The sequence below is a fragment of the Hippoglossus hippoglossus genome, chromosome 7 (assembly GCF_009819705.1).
Source record: "Hippoglossus hippoglossus isolate fHipHip1 chromosome 7, fHipHip1.pri, whole genome shotgun sequence".
NCBI classification, from domain to species: domain Eukaryota; kingdom Metazoa; phylum Chordata; class Actinopteri; order Pleuronectiformes; family Pleuronectidae; genus Hippoglossus; species Hippoglossus hippoglossus.
Window position 1 is genome coordinate 11821449 of NC_047157.1, and position 18882 is coordinate 11840330.

General features: G+C 40.2%; 3 protein-coding genes across 3 annotated transcripts; 2 read left to right on the forward strand and 1 right to left on the reverse strand.

Annotated features, from left to right (window-relative positions):
- The first annotated feature begins 678 nt into the window (after positions 1 to 678).
- On the forward strand, positions 679 to 4828 carry LOC117764675 (chymotrypsin-C-like). The gene is made up of 8 exons (XM_034590644.1): positions 679 to 779; positions 1253 to 1341; positions 1852 to 1949; positions 2352 to 2474; positions 2587 to 2723; positions 3469 to 3614; positions 4435 to 4587; positions 4764 to 4828. The coding sequence occupies exons 1-8, from the start codon at positions 740 to 742 to the stop codon at positions 4779 to 4781; spliced, it is 804 nt and encodes a 267-aa protein (XP_034446535.1). The 5' UTR covers positions 679 to 739; the 3' UTR covers positions 4782 to 4828.
- Positions 4829 to 5071: 243 nt separating this feature from the next.
- On the forward strand, positions 5072 to 12520 carry LOC117764676 (chymotrypsin-like elastase family member 2A). Its single transcript, XM_034590645.1, has 8 exons — positions 5072 to 5255; positions 5505 to 5593; positions 5827 to 5924; positions 7553 to 7675; positions 7844 to 7980; positions 8723 to 8868; positions 9094 to 9246; positions 9375 to 12520. Exons 1-8 carry the CDS (start codon positions 5216 to 5218, stop codon positions 9390 to 9392), a joined length of 804 nt encoding a protein of 267 aa, XP_034446536.1. The 5' UTR covers positions 5072 to 5215; the 3' UTR covers positions 9393 to 12520.
- A 172-nt stretch (positions 12521 to 12692) lies between these two features.
- Positions 12693 to 17720, reverse strand: tmem51a (transmembrane protein 51a). Its single transcript, XM_034590643.1, has 3 exons — positions 17520 to 17720; positions 15116 to 15572; positions 12693 to 13914 (listed from the first exon to the last, which is right to left on the reverse strand). The coding sequence occupies exons 2-3, from the start codon at positions 15520 to 15522 to the stop codon at positions 13506 to 13508; spliced, it is 816 nt and encodes a 271-aa protein (XP_034446534.1). The 5' UTR covers positions 15523 to 15572; positions 17520 to 17720; the 3' UTR covers positions 12693 to 13505.
- Between the last annotated feature and the right edge of the window lie 1162 nt (positions 17721 to 18882).

Below are 18882 nucleotides of genomic sequence, written 5' to 3' on the forward strand. Positions count from 1 at the left end.
TTTTGTGTTTATAATTATAAAACAGGCAACATTGGAAAATATATATGGACAAAAAAATATATATATATTTAATAAAGTTGTACTTTAAAAATAATAATTCATTATTACCATTTTTGTACGGCTTCTTTTGAGCGGATACAACAGTGAAGTTGCATCATATTTTTTGTAACACTCCGTGTTGTTTTCTTGATATCTATCAAAAAATTACATTTTAATTCATGTTCAAATATTTTTCTGGAACGCTCAGATAAAACATAATTTTGTATTTGCTATATTTTGTGGTTTTTACTGAGATAAAACTTAATGACCAGACCTGTTTTTCACATAGATATATGTAATGTAAAAGGGAATTTTAGTATTATACTAATACTGCTTACCTTCATTTCAGGAATACTTTACAGTCATATGATGGATGAGGCAGTATTTTTCTCTCAAAGCTGAGCTCTACATTTGATTCGGAGCCAGGTTCTTTGTGTGAACTTCTAACGATAAAAGATAAACACCCTTCATTCCGCTAACTCGCTCAACAAACACATTTGAGATCATATAGAAGTGCGGGGCACTGTGGCCTTGGCCTCCTGTTTATTTCTGGCATTCTGATTTCTCCTCTTAGCTCCACCTCAGTATCAAGATTTATCGCAGGGTAAATTTCCAATTGACACAGTTTGTGAAGGTTATGTAACATTATGAAAGGTATAAATAAGTGACATGTTTTATTGCAAACTGTGGAGATTCAAAAATGATGAAGTTTGTGGTTGTCGCTCTCTTCGTTGCTGGAGGTGAGTCTCTTTCTGTTGCTAAAACGTCACACACGTCTTTGTTACGGCCTAATCTCTGCTTACTTGGTTTTACAGCTTTTTAATAATAATACAGTGTTTTACAACAAACAGTATGAAAGTCACAGACAGAGTAAAATAATAATAATAATAATAAAGATACAGATAATAAAAGTCATAGACATATTACGATAAAAGCTTTTTTTAATAGAGATAAAACAGGTTACCAATTCTGTTAGTCTCATCTCTTCTGGGAGATTGTTCCAAAGTGTAGGGGCAAAGGCTCTACCTCCTTTGGTTTTCAGCCTAGATTTTGTAATGTCCTGAGGATCTCAGACTGCGTCCTGGCTCGTAGGAAGATAAAAGATCTGAAATATAGGGAAGGACTTAACAACTGCATGCAGGTTAATAGTTGTGTGCACCAGTTCACAATTTGAAAAGAGTCTGTCTGTCTGTCTGTCTGTGTGTCCCCTCAGCCTACGGGTGCGGTCTGCCCACCTTCTCCCCTGTGGTGACCAGGGTGGTTGGAGGAGAGGACGTCAGGCCTCACAGCTGGCCCTGGCAGGTAAAACATGCTGAGCGAGGAGTTTTCACTTTCCTTCCACAGAGACCCGGGTTTACACAATAATTGAATTAGATAAATAGAAGAAGATAAGGTGATTTACGGATAGACTGTGTAAAGTAAAAGACTAGAAATCCAGTTATAGTGTGCTTATAGTGCAGTAGCATGACCCAAATTAAGTAGAAGAATACATTAAACAGCACAGCGTAGAAAAATAGGACAGTTTCTTTAGAGATTTAGAAGATATCAGGGGTGGCAGGGGCAGTGTCATGGTGTCATGTGGAGTTTGCATGTTCTTCCTGTATCTGTGTTTTTTGGTACTCCACCTTCCCCCCACAGTCCAAAGACATGCGGATTGAGGTTAAGTTAACTGGAAACTAAATTGAAGTGTGAATGTGAGGATGAATTGTTGTTTGTCTCTGCATCATCCATCCAAGGACCCAAAAAATGTCACACGAAAAAAGAACAAAAAAAAATTTGCAATAATGGATTGGGTTCATGTGCATGTTTCAGATTTCCCTGCAGTATAACAGACAAGGTGAGTGGAGACACACCTGTGGAGGGACCCTGATCTCTAACCAGTGGGTCCTCACCGCTGCTCACTGCATCAGGTATGAGATAGTAGAGCCTAAAAGGATTCATGATGAATGATTATACCTGCATCCTCACACTGACACAAATATTAGCTATCAGTGACATGGTGTGGGCTGTATTGTCCATAAGTGCTGAATTGTGAGGTGATTTAACCTGTTTCTTACACATTTGGACTGGTTCAAGAGACCAAAGTTAGCTGAAGCCTTAATATCTTCAAGCACATGTTTTTTTTTATTAAAGAAAAGACTAGAAGATTAAAAGCCTTGCAGGGAGGCATATGTTTCCACATAGAATCTTCATAACATGGATGGTAATTGGCTGTTTATTGGGTTTAGAAGAAAACTGCTGAAATTGTTCACAAATTCACTCTCTGAAAAGCTTCTTATTGCTTTATATTCTTCTGTTTGTGGATTTAACAGCAGTAGCAAGGAGTACAGAGTGGCCATGGGAAAGCAGAACCTGATCGAGACAGAGGCGGGCGCTGTGTTCATGGGCACCGCCAACATCATTGTGCATGAGAAGTGGAACCCCTTCTTCATCCGGTACAACATTACCCCTGAGAGAGTTTGCTGAAATCTAAAAGGATGATTTCAGTTTGTTGAGTCTATGATGGATCTCTGTGTGTGTGTGTGTGTGTGTGTGTTTCCTCTGCAGTAATGACATTGCTCTGATCAAGCTGGAGACGCCCGTTACCTTCTCTAACAGCATCATGGCAGCTTGTCTCCCTGCTGCAGGCGTCATCCTCCCCCACAACGACTCCTGCTACGTCACTGGATGGGGTCGCATCTCCAGTGAGTTCCCAGTCCCTCATTCATTCTTTGAAACAGGTCACTGAAAAATGTTATGTTATGGTTTGGGTGACAGTTTCGGCTGAGAAAACATTATTTATGGCAGTTTTAATAAAATATGATAGACTGTTCACAGGATTATAAATAATGTTTATGTACTGTATTACAAAGGTAAATATTGAAGCACTATTAGATCATGTGATTTCATGTCAGATGGCCTCAAAGTGCTTATTTTCTGAAGATGACGAAGATGTTATAACTTAGTTACAATATTCTAGCACTTACATATTTGCTGGTTATCGTTATTTTTATTGCAAACAAAGTACATGTAATTTCAAGAATTTTAGTCGCTTGCGGTCTCTGGTTGACTTGATTAGATACTGAGTGGATTTTAATTACTGCTTTCCTGAAATAAAACACTATAAATTCACTTATTTGCCAAATAGCAACAATATTGATCAAATCCATCACATAAAATAAATAACCTCTACAGAGGCCGCAGGTTTGATTCCAGCTTGCGGGCCTCAACCCCCTCTCATTCTACCCTTTCATGCTTAATCTGTCCTTTCAAAGGAAAAATTCCCCCAAAAAATCGTAAAAATAAATAATTGCTTCAGCATGACAAAACTCACCACACTCAAAGATACTGTAGTCCAAGTATTGTTATCCAGCCGCACTGTATGAGTCAAATCTCCATCCATTAATGTGGTGAAGGTCTCACCAGTGTGTGCATCTCTCCTCCACGCAGCCGGAGGTCCCATCGCTGACATCCTGCAGCAGGCTCTCCTTCCTGTCGTGGACCACGCCACCTGCACCAAGCCTGACTGGTGGGGCGCTCAGGTGAAAGACACCATGGTCTGTGCCGGCGGAGACGGGGTCGTGTCTGGTTGCAACGTGAGTCTGAACTAATGAATGACATGATCGCATTATTGTATAAGATGGTTAATCACACCAATTCTCTAAACTGGACTAGACCCCAACTGATAAATCAGCTGGCCAATAACAACAACTTTTATTAAAAAAAATAAACAATGCAGAAGGCACATATGTTTACATTTTATGAAAACATTGGAAATGTTTTAGTCCCTAATATCCTATTGGCATTGGCTGCAAAACTCCATATGGGTCTGAGTTTAAACCATAGGTCTAAACTGAACACAACAATCTATTGACACAGCAGGAGATTTTCTTGCTATTTTGCTTATGATTAAGTTTCTGCTTAATTCTGCACTTATTTTGGAGAAAAGGCCCAAAAATATGTTGTTTTAATGTTTTATTTTGTTCCATCTCTATTTAAACTTCCTACACAAGATTTCACACAAATGTCAGCAATGTAACAGAAAACTATTAATGATTGATTATGGTTTCAGTCCTTTTTACGCAAAACTGCAAGGTCTGCAATTGCAACAATTGAATTAAATATTTCAACTTAAGCTTCTGAAATTTGTGAAATAATGAGACTAATTGTTACACTTACAAACAGCAAGTTCATTTATATTTTGGTCCTTTAACTTCCTATTCTGATGTTTTGTCCAAAAAAAAGATTTTGTTATATTTACACACTGTTTGAAAATAACATTCAGCCCTGCAGTGTGTGTTAAAAGGTCTAAAAAATTTAAAGAATGCCTGTCAGGCATTAGAAATGAGTCTCTATAAAAGAAGTTACTGTTAGACGTGGAAGTTGGGATCATATGTTTTCTCTCATGTGGCTCAGGGAGACTCTGGCGGCCCTCTGAACTGCCGCAGCGCTGACGGGTCCTGGGGCGTTCACGGCATCGTCAGCTTTGGCTCCGGCCTCAGCTGCAACTTCCCCAAGAAGCCGACGGTGTTCACCCAAGTCAGCTCCTACAGCGACTGGATCAGCTCTGTAAGTCCATGACCAAATTCTCTCCTTGACTAAACTTCTGTTATTTGAGCTATTTTATTCCAGCTTCAAAGATTAAACCGGCAAAGAATAAGGATAATATTTCAGTAAATAAGTTGCTGCTGAAAACATTATGTTGCCATAAATCTCACATGTGTCTATCTTTTTTTTTTTCACAGAAAATGGTGGCCTACTGAGAGGACAGTGGTGTGGAATAAATAATGAAATAAAAATTAAATGAAATGAGAAGTTTTGTGTTATTTTTTCTATTTTATTCTTGGTATCATATGTTGTACCAATTAGCGGATCTGCAGTTTCCCGAAAAAATGTAAAGCAACTTAGGTTTTCTGAATATTGAGCCTAAAGCAGGAGTGTTTCTTTTTCTAATTCTATATATAATCTATTAAGGGTTTTTCCTTTAAAAGAAAACGTTCCTCTTTTCCAACTAGAATCAGTGATGGGAAAATGGTATCACCAACCACATGTTGTATCCTCAGTCTTACAGCACTTGTTTGACTTTATGTGTCGCTCAGGTCAGTCCACACACCAGATAGAAGTTCCTAGCCGACAGTATAAATACACCCTCTGTTGTTAGCACAAGTTTTAGGCTCAAACTACAAACTCTGCAGCCATGAGGAGCCTGCTGGTTCTCACTTTGGTGGTAGCTACTGGTAAGAAAGATTCAATATTCACATATGTTACTAAAATCTCATTTGCTGTTGCATAATCCAGACAAATAGTCCCTTATGACAGTAGTAAAGAGTACTAGTAATCATGTTCTATTTGAAAGAGTGGTTATTGGTTAGGCTTCACTGAAATTAGATTTTTCATATCTATAATTAATCAAAAAGGTGCCAGAAAAAAAAGAAGCTTTTTTATGCTTGTTTTATGCACAATATACATTAATAATCTTGTCGTAGCGTACGGATGTGGTCTTCCCACTTTCCCCCCTGTGCCGAGCAGGGTGGTGGCAGGAGAAGAGGTCAGGCCTCACAGCTGGCCCTGGCAGGTAAAGTCTGCAACCGCAGAACATTATCAACTCAACGCTTTCATTTCACCGCGATATAAACAAGTACTAACACCTACTTATACACGTTCAAGCTCCAGATCTCTACAGTATACGCTGAACGTGTGATGAGGATTTCTCCCCCAGAGCAAACTCAGAGGGACGATAGATGGAATTGATTTGTTGGGTGTTAAAATTGTTAAGAGTAGTAATTCCCACTGTCCTGTTCCTCTCAGATCTCGCTGCAGTCAGACAGCAGTGGGCGCTACAGGCACGTCTGCGGAGGAACCCTCATCTCCTCTCTCTGGGTCCTCACTGCCGCCCACTGTATCAGGTCAGTTTTACTTCACATTAAAGGACAACTGTCAATATTAAGTCAAAATAATCAAAATCACAACACAGCATTGATCCAGATTTTATATAAATTATTAACGGTCCACTGTTTCCGATTTCATCCTCTGGTTTCTAGTTTTTGAATATACTTGTTTTTGGCCGGAAATGTAAATATTATTGTTTTATAAAATGTTAAATTAAAACTCCACAAAAGTTTTATTTAAATTAGTGCTTTTTTAAAATCTTTAGAATTGATTAACAGTGGCAAGAACAAGTATGACCCCGATCTGGTTATTTTCTGTGTTTCTACCTCCACCACATACTGTACCTCCACCACGCCCTAACAGTTCCCTAATGAAACAACATTTAAATTCACTGGATCCAGATTATTATGTAGATTCATAAATATAAGTCCTCTAAACATGTCTGATTTTTTCACAACATCCATGAATTACAATCAATGACAATTGTTAAAAGATTATCTTATCAGGCAATGTTCAATAATTCTGGATCCGCCCCCTGATCCAGATCTGCAGTAAAAATGTTGTGGGTTCTTTGCTGGGCCACACCACATCCTTCCACAAAGTGTCATGTTAATTCGTAACCATTTTTTTGCGTAATCCTGCTGACTAACAGACAAACAAACAAACCTGTCTCATCAGTCCACAAAGAGTTGTGTTGTGCAGCATCAGAATGCACTTTCACAAACTTCAGCTTTCTTTTTTTTCTTTTGGAGAGCAGCAGCTTCGTCGTCCTTGACATTCAAAAGCCAGCTCCTCACTGAATATTCAGCTTTTTACCTTTGGAGTTGTCTTAGCGGGGCGCACTCGAGCAGAGAGTAGCCACAGTGATCAATCATCTCCATTTTGTCAAACTGTGGACTGATGAATATCCAAAGTCTTCATGAATACATATGCAACCATCAGATAGTAAGTCTTCTGTAATCTCTTTCTGTCGGGGCCTGGTACACCTGGTACACATCAGTAGATGCTTCCTGTGAAAAGCCAACTCAAAATGTGTTTTTGTTTTTTTTAGTAAATGCAGCTGTAAACCACAGCTCTGACTGTGTGTCATGAATCTGCCTCTAGGTTTACAAACTGTAACGAGCTGGTCTTCATGTCATTAGCAGAGGGCTTCACATATTCACAAATATATTCACAAATGTTTAAATATGGGGAAGGACTGCAGGTATTAGTCTTTGTTCAATATTGTATATTAGATGAAGATGTGATTTTTAAAGACACATTTATACATTACAGCAGATCTTTCCAAACTAACCTTTTCTTGTCACTGTATACTCTATATCTCCACAGTGATCCAATATGTACAGTTCATGAAAGTAATTCTACATACTACTTTATTCCAGATCAGAGTTCTGTGCCAGGAAATGCTCCTTTGCCCAGAAATCATTTTTTTCATAAATTTGTTTAGCTTTTTCTGGGGAATTAAAGAATTTAAAAAAGGCAAAGTTAAAATCATTTAGTGACTCAAACAGACATGCATCACCCCTACAGGACAGCCAAGCATTTGTGATCAGCTGTCAGCTTAATCACAGATTCACACAGGCAGAGAAGTCTATACCAGTGTCTAAATCCCAGAGGGGACACCCTGTCATCTGCCATCCCACAGTGACCGCTACAACTACAGAGTGGAGCTGGGTAAACACAGCCTGAAGGCGAGCGAGGAGGGATCCGTAGCTCTGAGTGCGGCTGAAATCATCACTCATGAGGACTACAACATTCTGCTCAGCCGGTAACAGCCACAGCTCAATGCCACCTAATGTGTCAGAGTAAACCAAGTGTAAACACAACATCGGTGATGCACTGGAGAATCTGCTGCAGCAAAGTATGAATGTAACCTGTGCTGAGTTGTGTTTACCTTCACTTCCTGAACGTGGGTGAATTGTTTCTGCTTTTGCAGTAACGACATCGCCCTGATCAAGTTGTCTTCCCCTGTCACCTTCTCTGACGCAATCATGCCGGCCTGCCTCCCAGACCCGGCTGTCACCCTGCAGCACGGTTCTCGCTGCTACGTCACCGGCTGGGGTCGACTCTTGAGTGAGTCAACGCACCTCAGCAGAAAAAACAAACTGCAATCATCACAAATATTCTGAATATTATACGAACATTTTCTTCACAGTCAGTACACTATAGTCTGTTACAATAAAAAAAAGCAATCTTCTGCTACACAACTTAGACATATATACACATAAATTTGTCATTTCTTTAAAATATTTCAGATTCTTTTCTCTGTAATTTTTAACGTTTTGTAAAATATTTAACGTTTCATCTTAACAGTAAATCAAATATAATGGATAACTGAGGGGAAATGTACATTAGGTGAAATTGCTAAACACAACTAGACACTGCACTTATATGTCATCAATATTTATGTTTATTAATATGATTAGCAATTAGTAATGTCATTAGTTGATATTGTACAATGCATATAAAATGTAAATTGTATCTAATTTAGCTACCCTTATGAGTCCTATTTATGAATACATTTTAAAATATCAATAGGTTATATTAAAGTATATTATTTTATTGCATATATTTTTTTCTTTTGAATAAAAAATATTTTAAGTATCGTTGAATGTTATGTAGTAAACAAATACAATATATTTCACTTTATAAGCTTATTGTTTTCTTTTATTGTATCTTTATCTGACTCGAAAATAATTGCAATTATTATATAAATGTAGTGTAGTAAATAAGTACAACACTTTCTTCTGAAATAATAGAAGTAAAGAGAAGTAAAGCAGAATCTTGTTTCTTACCTGAGTTTCTTCCCCCACAGCCGAAGGTCCTCTGGCTGACATCCTGCAACAGGCTCTCCTGCCAGTCGTTGGCCACGACATCTGCTCGCAGCCCGACTGGTGGAGCGTCCTGGCCACAGACAAGATGGTCTGTGCTGGCGGAGACGGCATCACTGCAGGATGTAACGTGAGTTAACCATGCTAGGGTCATCTTATAAGGCGTGAAACAATAATTTAATGGGCGAATACAGGTAGTTAATCGCTAATGTCGACAATTAAATTTACAACATGCGTGGTACAAAAGACTTTAGATTGGTAGCCAAGTGTCTATGAAACTGCTAGCCTAAAATGTATGTGTGTGTGTGTGTGTGTGTGTGTGTGTGTGTGTGTGTGTGTGTGCACTGACCTACAGGGAGACTCAGGCGGCCCCCTGAATTGCCAGAACCCCGATGGCTCCTGGGACGTCCACGGCGTGGTGAGCTTCGGCTCCGGTCAGGGCTGCAATGTCCTCCAGAAACCTACCGTCTTTACAAAAGTCAACTCCTACATCAGCTGGATCAACACAGTGAGGAACACTTTTTACTTTTTAATTACCACACCAGCATAAACATGTGTGGCCTGAAGCAAACACAGGCCTCGGCTTCCAAAGAAAGGAGGTGTGATATAATTATGTTTCTGTTGTTCCCTCTGCAGGTTGTGACCAGCTACTGAAGAAACTATCCACGTGCTTTTTACTGCAATAAGAACAACAATCACCAACAATGTGTTGTCTCAGTTTTACTGTAAATAATGGAGATGCTGTTTATCAGTGCTGAGAACGCAGTTTAAAGGGATAGTTCACCCAAAAATGAAAATTCACTCATTATCTACTCACCACTATGCCGATGGAGGGGTGGGTGAAGTGTTAAGTCCACAGAACACTTATGGAGTCTCAGGACTAAACAGTGCTGCAGCAAAATCCAATACAATTGAATTAAATGAAGACCGATTCTTCAAACGTAATAACAAAATATTTGAATGTCGGGGCTTACAGACACGTGGATGACACCACAGGAGCAGTATGGAGGCATTTTGTTTATTTTCTTCTGTTTATATACGTTTGAAGATGAGGTCACAATTTACTTCAATTGTATTGGATTTGGCAGCAACACTGTTTACCCCTGAAACCTCCATGAACATAGAGGTGAGTAGATAGTGAGTGAATTTACATTTTTTGGGTGAACTATCCCTTTAAGTCATATCCATGTATGTGGGCCATAACAACATCCAGACATTTATCTGACCCCCAGTTTTAAATACAGTAGCTGCATATTAGAGGATTGGTGAACAGTAACAATGCTTGAAAACAACGTGTCCAATGGATTTTTGGCATACGTACAAGTCAACGTGGGATTATATTCACAATGATTCAATAACCATGGCAAAACACACTTCTTATACACAGGAGTAATTAACAAACTTTCTTTTATTTCTCATAAAATATCCATGAGATAAAAATTAGTTTTTGCTCGTCAAGAGGAGAAACAAACAAATAAACATAATCATAGAAAAGTATGTTTTCACAGCACATATAAAAAGAAATATATATATATTTAGGTGATAAAAAAAAAGGAAACTGACATCAAATGAGTGTTTTGGCCACTTGTCTTAATAAAACTGGTGAATCAAAACACTGTCATTCATTAAAGTAAAACAGTGTGACGCAATGAAATCAGTTGTGCAGTTTTCTGGTTCTTTTGCCAGTGAGGTACAATGAGTCCGTCTGCAGTTCTGAACATGACGACACATACAGAATTTACACATAGTGTGACGAGTTTAAACTCCAATAATAAGAGACAGAGATGAGAACATGTGTCCTAATGACAAATCTCAAGTGACCTCGTTGTCTTCAGCTCAACAGAAAACCTGGTAATATACAATATGATACAACCAGCTGTTGAATGAATGTCAGCTTTTCTGCATGAATAACACATTACACAATAACAAATGTGCAACTCAGGGATGACGTCTTGTGCAGCTTCAACAATTTTTAAACATTTAAACGAATGAAAGTAAATCATTCAATTTGGCCTCAGTTGTCCAACCTGAAGGAGAAAGCAGGGCTTGTTTCACAGGAGTTTTGAAGCAGTGTGCAATGACGGAACTCAAAACTATTCCCCTCTCAAGCTGTCTCTTTTCTCTTTGTGCTTGTTCTCTGCAAACGTTTAAGTGAAAACAGGGCTGCGGGTTGAGCTGTGGCCGGCAATGTGTTGAGCAAGAGAGTGAGTAATAGTTGCTGTTATTATGGCGCAGCTGCACAGTCAAAGACTCTTTTCTGTTGGTCTTCTCCAAGAAGAACAAAAAACACGCCCCAGAGCAGCAGCTAGAGGCTACAGTGCTGCCTTCACAGCTCCACAGCGTTCACCATGGCTACGGCCGGCGGCTCTCAACCATTCACAAGCTGCTTCCATCGTGCTCCCACACACACACACTTCCTTCTCTGCAGCGGTGGAGCCACACTACGGCTCAGGTTCAGTCACACTACGAGTCATATGAAACGCTTTAGGAGGAACAACAATATTGCTGTGGGCATGCAACTGTATATTAGTGGGTACAACACAAAGACAGCTGCACTCTGCAGCAGAGTTAGCAGTTAGCATTAGGGCTGAGTAATATGGACAACAATTATATCCAGATAAAAATATTAATATCGGTCGATATTGATAATTATCAAGATAAACGTGACATTATTTCTGTGAAGACTCATTTTGCTCCTGAGGTTGTGAGTTTAAACTCTCAAACACTGAGGTACATCAATTACTGTGTTTGCACATGTATAAGCAATATGTTGACATATATTGGACTTTTATTTTATTACTAGAGATAAATATTATATTGCCGTAATTAGTGATACTATGTTATTGCCCAACCCTAGTAAGCATTACCACTACACCACTACTACAGACACCATGAAATGACACAAGCTACCGGAAATGGTTTCTTTCCTATAAAACGATAACTTAATGGTGACCATTGATGTGAGAGTAAATATAAATATAAGTCATTGAATACAGTTCATTGTGGGTTTTTTTTTAATAACAGCCAAGGGACCAGCTAATTTATAATCCTGAATGGCCTTTTGTTTCGTACTTAAACAACCAACCGTCTTTGCATATGTAGCATGTATTGTATGTTTGAGTCTAATAAGAGAAGCATATAGACTAAACCATGGCTAAAAAGCATTTCAAATTTGTACTTATAACTAACAAGTTACCCTCTAATGGAATGTTTATTTATTCTGTAGTTTCAAGTTGTATAGTTCAGCAACTGCTTGCTATCTCATTAGCCATGATATATCGATAAACTCAGGGCAAAGTTTGTTTTGGCATCTTTGTGCCCTCGACTTCTCAAAGGAAGAAAAAGTACAATTTCATGGTGTCTCTCATAAAATATGACACTAAAATCATTGAAGCATTGCATTGTGGACCTTATGCTGCTTATTTATACCATCTACCATAACATCATATGGAGCTCTCATGAAGCTCTCCCCTGTTTTTAAGCTAGCTTTTGTTTCACAGGTCGTGGCCCTTTCATGTGCTGCAGGGTTTTTAATCACGTGTTTCTAAAGAGAAAAGTTCTTCTTTCTTCTGTTAAATAAATATACTTCTGTACTGGAAATTAACATTCCAGGGACGTGATACCAAATGACTAAACAACTGCCATTTTGCAAGCATTCAACAATTTCATGTTCCACAGTGTTTTGGTAGAGTCATACCTGTTCACTGAAAAAGAAAATACTTCAATCAATAACACACAAATGAATAATGCTTGTGCAACTCAAGGTTAACAAGTTTTGCTAACACAATTTCTAAAAAACATCATTTGTGTGTTACTAATTTGAGTTTTTCTTAAAAGTTGGTTCTACAATTTTCTTTCTACAGTGTAGCTGATAAATGCTAAACAAGCGTTGTATTATCTTAACTAAAAATACAAGTTGCTGATATGGTGCCGGCCAGTGCACTCCATCTTAAAATATGAAATATCAATATTTATTTTCAGGCAGACACACAGAGGAGACTGAACCAAAAGCAAGATAAATAGAAGCTAAAATGGACGAAGGGCAGGACTGCAGATCTGTATAAAGCACAGTAGACCATCTTTAACACCAGTTAAAACATATAGTCTGTCATCTTCTATGAGAATTGTAATGAACTGTACAAATATTGACGACAATGAGGGAGAGATTCTGTGCAGCACCACGTCAGGTCAAACCAGCTGAGGACATACAAAGCTATAAGTCGCCCACTGTGGAGCCTACATCTGGTAAGCTGCTGGCAGTAGTCATCCAAAGACGCTCAACACTGCTCGCTTCACAAACTGAGTCCCCTGCACCCAAATCCTCACTGTGATCGCTCACTGACGTATTATGATCTCTTCCACTGTCAACTTGTGTGTGCAGTCAGCGCACAGTGGATGGCAGTTGCAGTCGGGTAAACAGAAAACTATTTAAACATAAGGGAAAACTGCATTTGGTGGCTGCTTTGCTTTGAATCCAACGTGCCCAGAAATGATCCAGCAACTGTGTTCATCACCAAGTGTCTAAAGCTGTTTCAGAGATTCCAAAACTTAAAAAAATAAAGTTTTATTCTGTTATTTGCTTTGGAGCGATGTGGCATTCAGGACACATTTTGACAAATACATTTTAAAAAGTGCCACTGAGAAGGTTTTGCAGTAAGAGCCATTTTCCGGTCTTGGCTGGTCAAGGCAGATCTACATCCACGGAAGTTGATCATAGCAGATTCCAGGAAGTTCAGTAGTTTGTTTTTAAACTTGATCAACTTGATCTTAAATTGGAGGCAATTTGTCTTCATACTGCGGTGGTGGAGTGAGCGGCTCTATACTGATTCCAGCTGCTGGCTGAGAGTTATCAATGTTTTTCATGTGCAGCTTCTCTGATTTAATCCTGCGGATCTTGATGGGGAGGAAATTGCGGGTAGTTTTTCCGGCTCTACGGTTTGATGCGGAGGCGGCAGCCGAGGGAGCAGTGGAAGCCGGGGCAGGTGGCTGCGATCCGGTATTTGGGACCTCCGATCCCTCATATTCATACTGCACTCTATCGACTTCAACCAGGTCGTCGTAGGAAGGTAGATGTGAGGGGCTTGGGCAATGGTTGCTCTGACGAATGGGGTAGTTGCCACTGCCCACGGCCTCTTCATAGCTGGGTACAGCATACCTCTGGGCTTGTTCCTCAGGACTGCGGACATGTATGACAAATTAAAATTAGCCAACATGAATTTTATTAAACAAATAATATGAATATCATCTTCAATCAAACTCAAATCACAAATCACAAATGTTATTCAAGCTGACAGGACATTTCATTTTGGTTATTTGCGTCATATGAACTTTACCCGTGGCTTTACCTCTGTCAAACGGCATATGAGAAAGATAAAACCCACTGTTAGCCAGATAGCAATTTTTTTCCCTCCACTGTTTGCATTGGTCTCTCGTAATGGATCACTCTTATTCATTGCTGTTTACTTGGTGAAGCTCTCCTAGTAAAGCGCAGGGTAAACAAGCGTCCCAAGAAGATTATGGGACAAGAAATGGTGGTGAAGACAACAACTGCCATGATCCCACACTGTTTTATGATGTCATCAAACTAGAGCTGTGCCTTAATTAAGGGGCTTCATCCTTCAGAGTTTGCATTTGTAGACCAATTGCGTCACAGCGCTGCATCTAAGCTTTCCCGTTTAGGAGGCTCCTTCAAATATGGCCAACAAATGTGTCCTTCCATCCCCAAGAAATGAAAGCATCAACAAACGGATCCTTCCTGGCCCGACCTCATTTCGCTTCAGGTACAAACTGTTTTTCAAAGAGGTAATGGCACTGGCAAGCAACCTGAGTACGAATTTTAAAAAACCAAGGGGCATTAAAACCTTCTTTTCATGTCTAACTTCAACTTTGTTGCTGGGCAACAGCAATAAGGAGCTGGTGATGCCAAAAAAAAGAAATCCTCTGTAGACCTGACCATCTCCTTTCACTTCGGCCTTCACTGTCTACGCGGCCCATGAAGGAGGCGGTCTTCGTGGGCTGTGTAGACCACGTCCTCCGAAGGATGCAGCCCTGATTTGAGACACAGCTTAGGGCTTTTTCTGTTGTTTTGATTGAGAGATGCGCATCGGGCGAAGTTGAGCGAAATAACTAACTTTAGAGTTTAAAATCCACAGATACATTACTCTGACATTTTGAAGGAAACAAGCTTAAAGAATCTACACAGTTCCTTGTCTAACACGGGTAGTTTACATGGTCTAATCAAATTTCTCCTCACAGACATGATGTCACGACCCGGCTCGTCACACATGACAAGAACAATAACAGTCTTTTTGGAAAAGATATATCATTTTACTCATAATGTACAAATGTCTAGTTAGAAAAATCAAGACTGGACTCACGTTTCTCTCTCCTCTTGCTCCATATCTGCCACTCCTCCGTTGTTCTGGGCCTCCAGGAGACTCCGCTGCTCTCGCTGTTTGTTCCTCATTCCCACACACAAGGACAACAGCAGCATGACCACCCCAGAACCCACCAAGACGAAGGCCACAGACGACGCTTTATTTTTCCTGCTCCCAGTGTCAATGGCTTCTCCTGAGCTGCTACTGTTATTACTGGATGCGTCTGCGGGTACGACGCTCCACACAATCATCACTATTCCCAGGGCGATGAGCCCAACACCGAGAGCACAGAGAGCATACTGGGAACCGGAGTTTCCAGTGTTTTCTCTGTTGATATTGTTATGGGGGATGATGGCAGTTCCTCCTCTGCCAAGGCGGCTCGGTGGTACATCCAAACTGGAACGCATGTTTGTCAGTCCCCAAACTTCAGTCAGACCAGCTGCAGAGAGGTCAGAAACTGTTGAGAGAAAGGAATTTGATATCAGACACAATGACAAAACATTATTATTAATATTATTATAGAGCCCGACCAATGTGGATTTTGGGTAAAAATATGAGTAAAGAAATCTGACACTGATTCCTAAGTATTTGTTTTCGAGCCCTGATACATTTCAACCCTAGACTTTATTATAAATAACTTCAAATAATTTGAAATACAACCAAATACGTAGAACTTGAATCGGGAAAATAAACAATGGTTTTCTGATGTATTTCGGAAACATAAACACTGATATTGATATGTCTGTGAAAGGCACATATCAGCCAATTTTTCTTGGCAAATCAACAATTGTTTGGACTCTAATTCAAATCCACAGTCGCTCTTGACATTTCAGTTTAATTTTAAAACCAGCTCTGCGGAGACAATATAATTCCTCCTTACACGCCTGAGGGGTATCTGAGGTAAGGTGGTTCTCACCAGCTTTCCTGTAAGAAATATCATGTATGTATGAAGGTACGACTAATCACGTCTCTGGAAGTGAGAGATTTCTTCATTGTGTGTGTGTGTGTGAGAGTCCAATTTTCCTTGAGAACATAAAATTCACTCCAGTAAAATAACCATAGCTTCTAGTAATGGGTGTGTGGCACAGTAAAGCATTTACAGAAGAAGTCACATGTTACTCAACACTATACAAGGGGCAGATTTGGCCACAGCAAAACAAGAACCTCAACATATATTGACCATAAAATGCACAGGTTTGTTTCCTTTTGTTTAATTCTATCATATTGATCATTAAGTGTTACATGTTAAAACAAAAATAAACATTTTAAAAAGGAAGAATTTGTTTAGAATGGATTTACATTTTCCACACAGTAAAACTGAAATAGCCAGCATATGCATATTTACAACATACATAACAATAAGCCAGTGATCACAAGGCCGCCCCTCCAGTGCAACTTTTTAAATCTTCGCTAGATCAGAGAGTAAAGGAGTCGTCTGCTGGGAACTAAAAAACTTACAGTCCAGGAACTGGTCTGTGTATGAATAACCTCTCTGACCATTAAAGAATGTCTTCATGAAGTGCTCATACCACAGGCTTACCCTTGCATACCCCAACAGAGTTTGTCTGCGAACATGCCCAGACCTGCTGGGAGAGTGACAGAGGGGATCTGGGAGTCAGGAAAACCCAGCTCCATTTTAGGAAAAACCCCCACCACACACCCCTCACTGAAGAATGCCCGGCATGAGGCTGAACATGACAGTTGGGACACATGCAGAATCACCCATTTTCACCCATAAATAACCCCTCAGCAGCCTGTTACATGTGGCAGGGTTGGGCTGAAGGTGTCACATATCATGGAGATCTGTGAGCTTATAGTCCCAGTCCAGCCTGGAGGTTATATTTACCCAAAGGACAGGTTTTTAACGGTAAAAGTGAGTAAGACATTGACAGACGTGCTCATACCCTCATCCTCAAAGCTCTATACTACCGAGAAGGTAGTAGGGGGGGGAGGGTTGTTGTGAGTAAAGTGGAAGTATTTCTTCATCTGCACCCAAATGTTTGGAAACACTAAACAATCAAAGATGTTGCAAAGGATCCTGTTACACTTCCTGTGCAGCAGATAGACGTGGATGTGTGTGTGTGTGTGTCAGGGGTTTTTATCTGTGTGTGTGTGTGTGTCAGGGGGTTTATATGAGGTGTCTTAACAGTAGAAGTCCGAGCTCCACACTTCCCACAGCGAACGGTTATTTCAGCGCCAGTTCGCCAACACCACAGTCCAGAGTCAGACCTCATTGAAAGGGCGGGTGGGTTCGGTTTCCTCACTACTGACGTCACGCAGCGCAACTAAAATCTTTCAAACTTTATACTGAAAAACATCCCGGTCCCTTGCTGGGGAACTTTTGTTGGCCTAACATTTCTTAGCGGTACAGATGTGTGTGTGTGTGTGTGTCTGCTCCACTCACCTCTTCATCGTTGGACAAACACAAACTCAAGTCACGTCTTCTTCGTCTTCTCCTCCTCGGAGCTGCCAGATGTGGAGGGTTACAAGTGTCGCGGTTCTGCGCCGGCGGGACTTTTATGTGTCGCAATTCCGCGTCAAATCAGCGTGTGAAGATGAGGAACTTTTGTTTCCTCTCCACAGACACAGACGGGCCCTGTTGGAGGGAGGGAGGGAGGGAGGGCGGCAGGGTGGGAGGGGTGAGGAGGGAGGAGGGAGGGAGGGAGGGAGGGGGCACCGAGCTCCACTTCCAGTTTCATTAACCCCCTCAGTGCCGGGCCTGCAGAGCGGTGGAGGGCAGCACGTTCATTTATACAGTTTGCTCCTCCATCAATTAGGACTTAAGACCAAAGGGGACAGGGCCTGGACTCAGATTTTTAAACTGTTTTGTTTGTTTTGTCTGTTTTAAAATCTTAATCTTGAATTTTATAATCTTGCTGACAAAACACAAACAAAAACAAACATGGGGGAAAACAACCTCCTTGGCAGAGGTAATAGTGTCAGCTCATGCCACAAAAAGCCTCTTGAACAACAGTGCTATTTCACAGCGGAATAAGCACAGGTGTAAAATAATGGAAGTAACTTATTTTTAGCTGTCTTAGTTTTAGTGTCCAGGATCAGGTATATATAAGGGGGAATTGACCAATGAACTGTGGTATAACGAACTGAATGTGGAATATTTCCTTCTGAACATTTATATAGTTGCTTTATGTCAGTCTATAATTGTTTTGGCTCTTTATTAACACGATAAATGTATGATGATGCATACAGTCTCTTGAAAAGTGTGACTGACAACAATATGATCAGATTGATTGATTAAAATACTGAAAAGAAGTCCAGCTGCTATGCACCAGGAAAACAAGAGCATGTACTTTTATGTCTTTACCACACTTATTTAGACATTCAGACATATTTGCATAAATCTCTTCCAAGTCAAATCTAACCACAAAAATATGACAATCTTTTAGGTCTTTTAGTCTATTAAAATATATATGACTATCTGTCTTACACAATGATGAATATCACACTGTTTACTCAATACCAGACAAGCCACTCAGTTATATATCAGCCATTACGGATGACATTTTTAGGCCTACTTCCTCTTAAAAGGGCAGGAGTGACTGTAAGTGGATGGTAAATTACCCACCTACTCGCTGTCACTCCTTTCGAGCCCTTTGGACAGAACCAACCCTCGAGGACCAACCCTGCCAGAGGTCACGTGACACAGATAGTCCTACGTCATGCATGTAGTCAACAAAGTACATATGTGTTAAGAAATCGACCCAAGACCGTAAAAAAGGGCTCCACCTGGCTCCACTTCCTCTGTC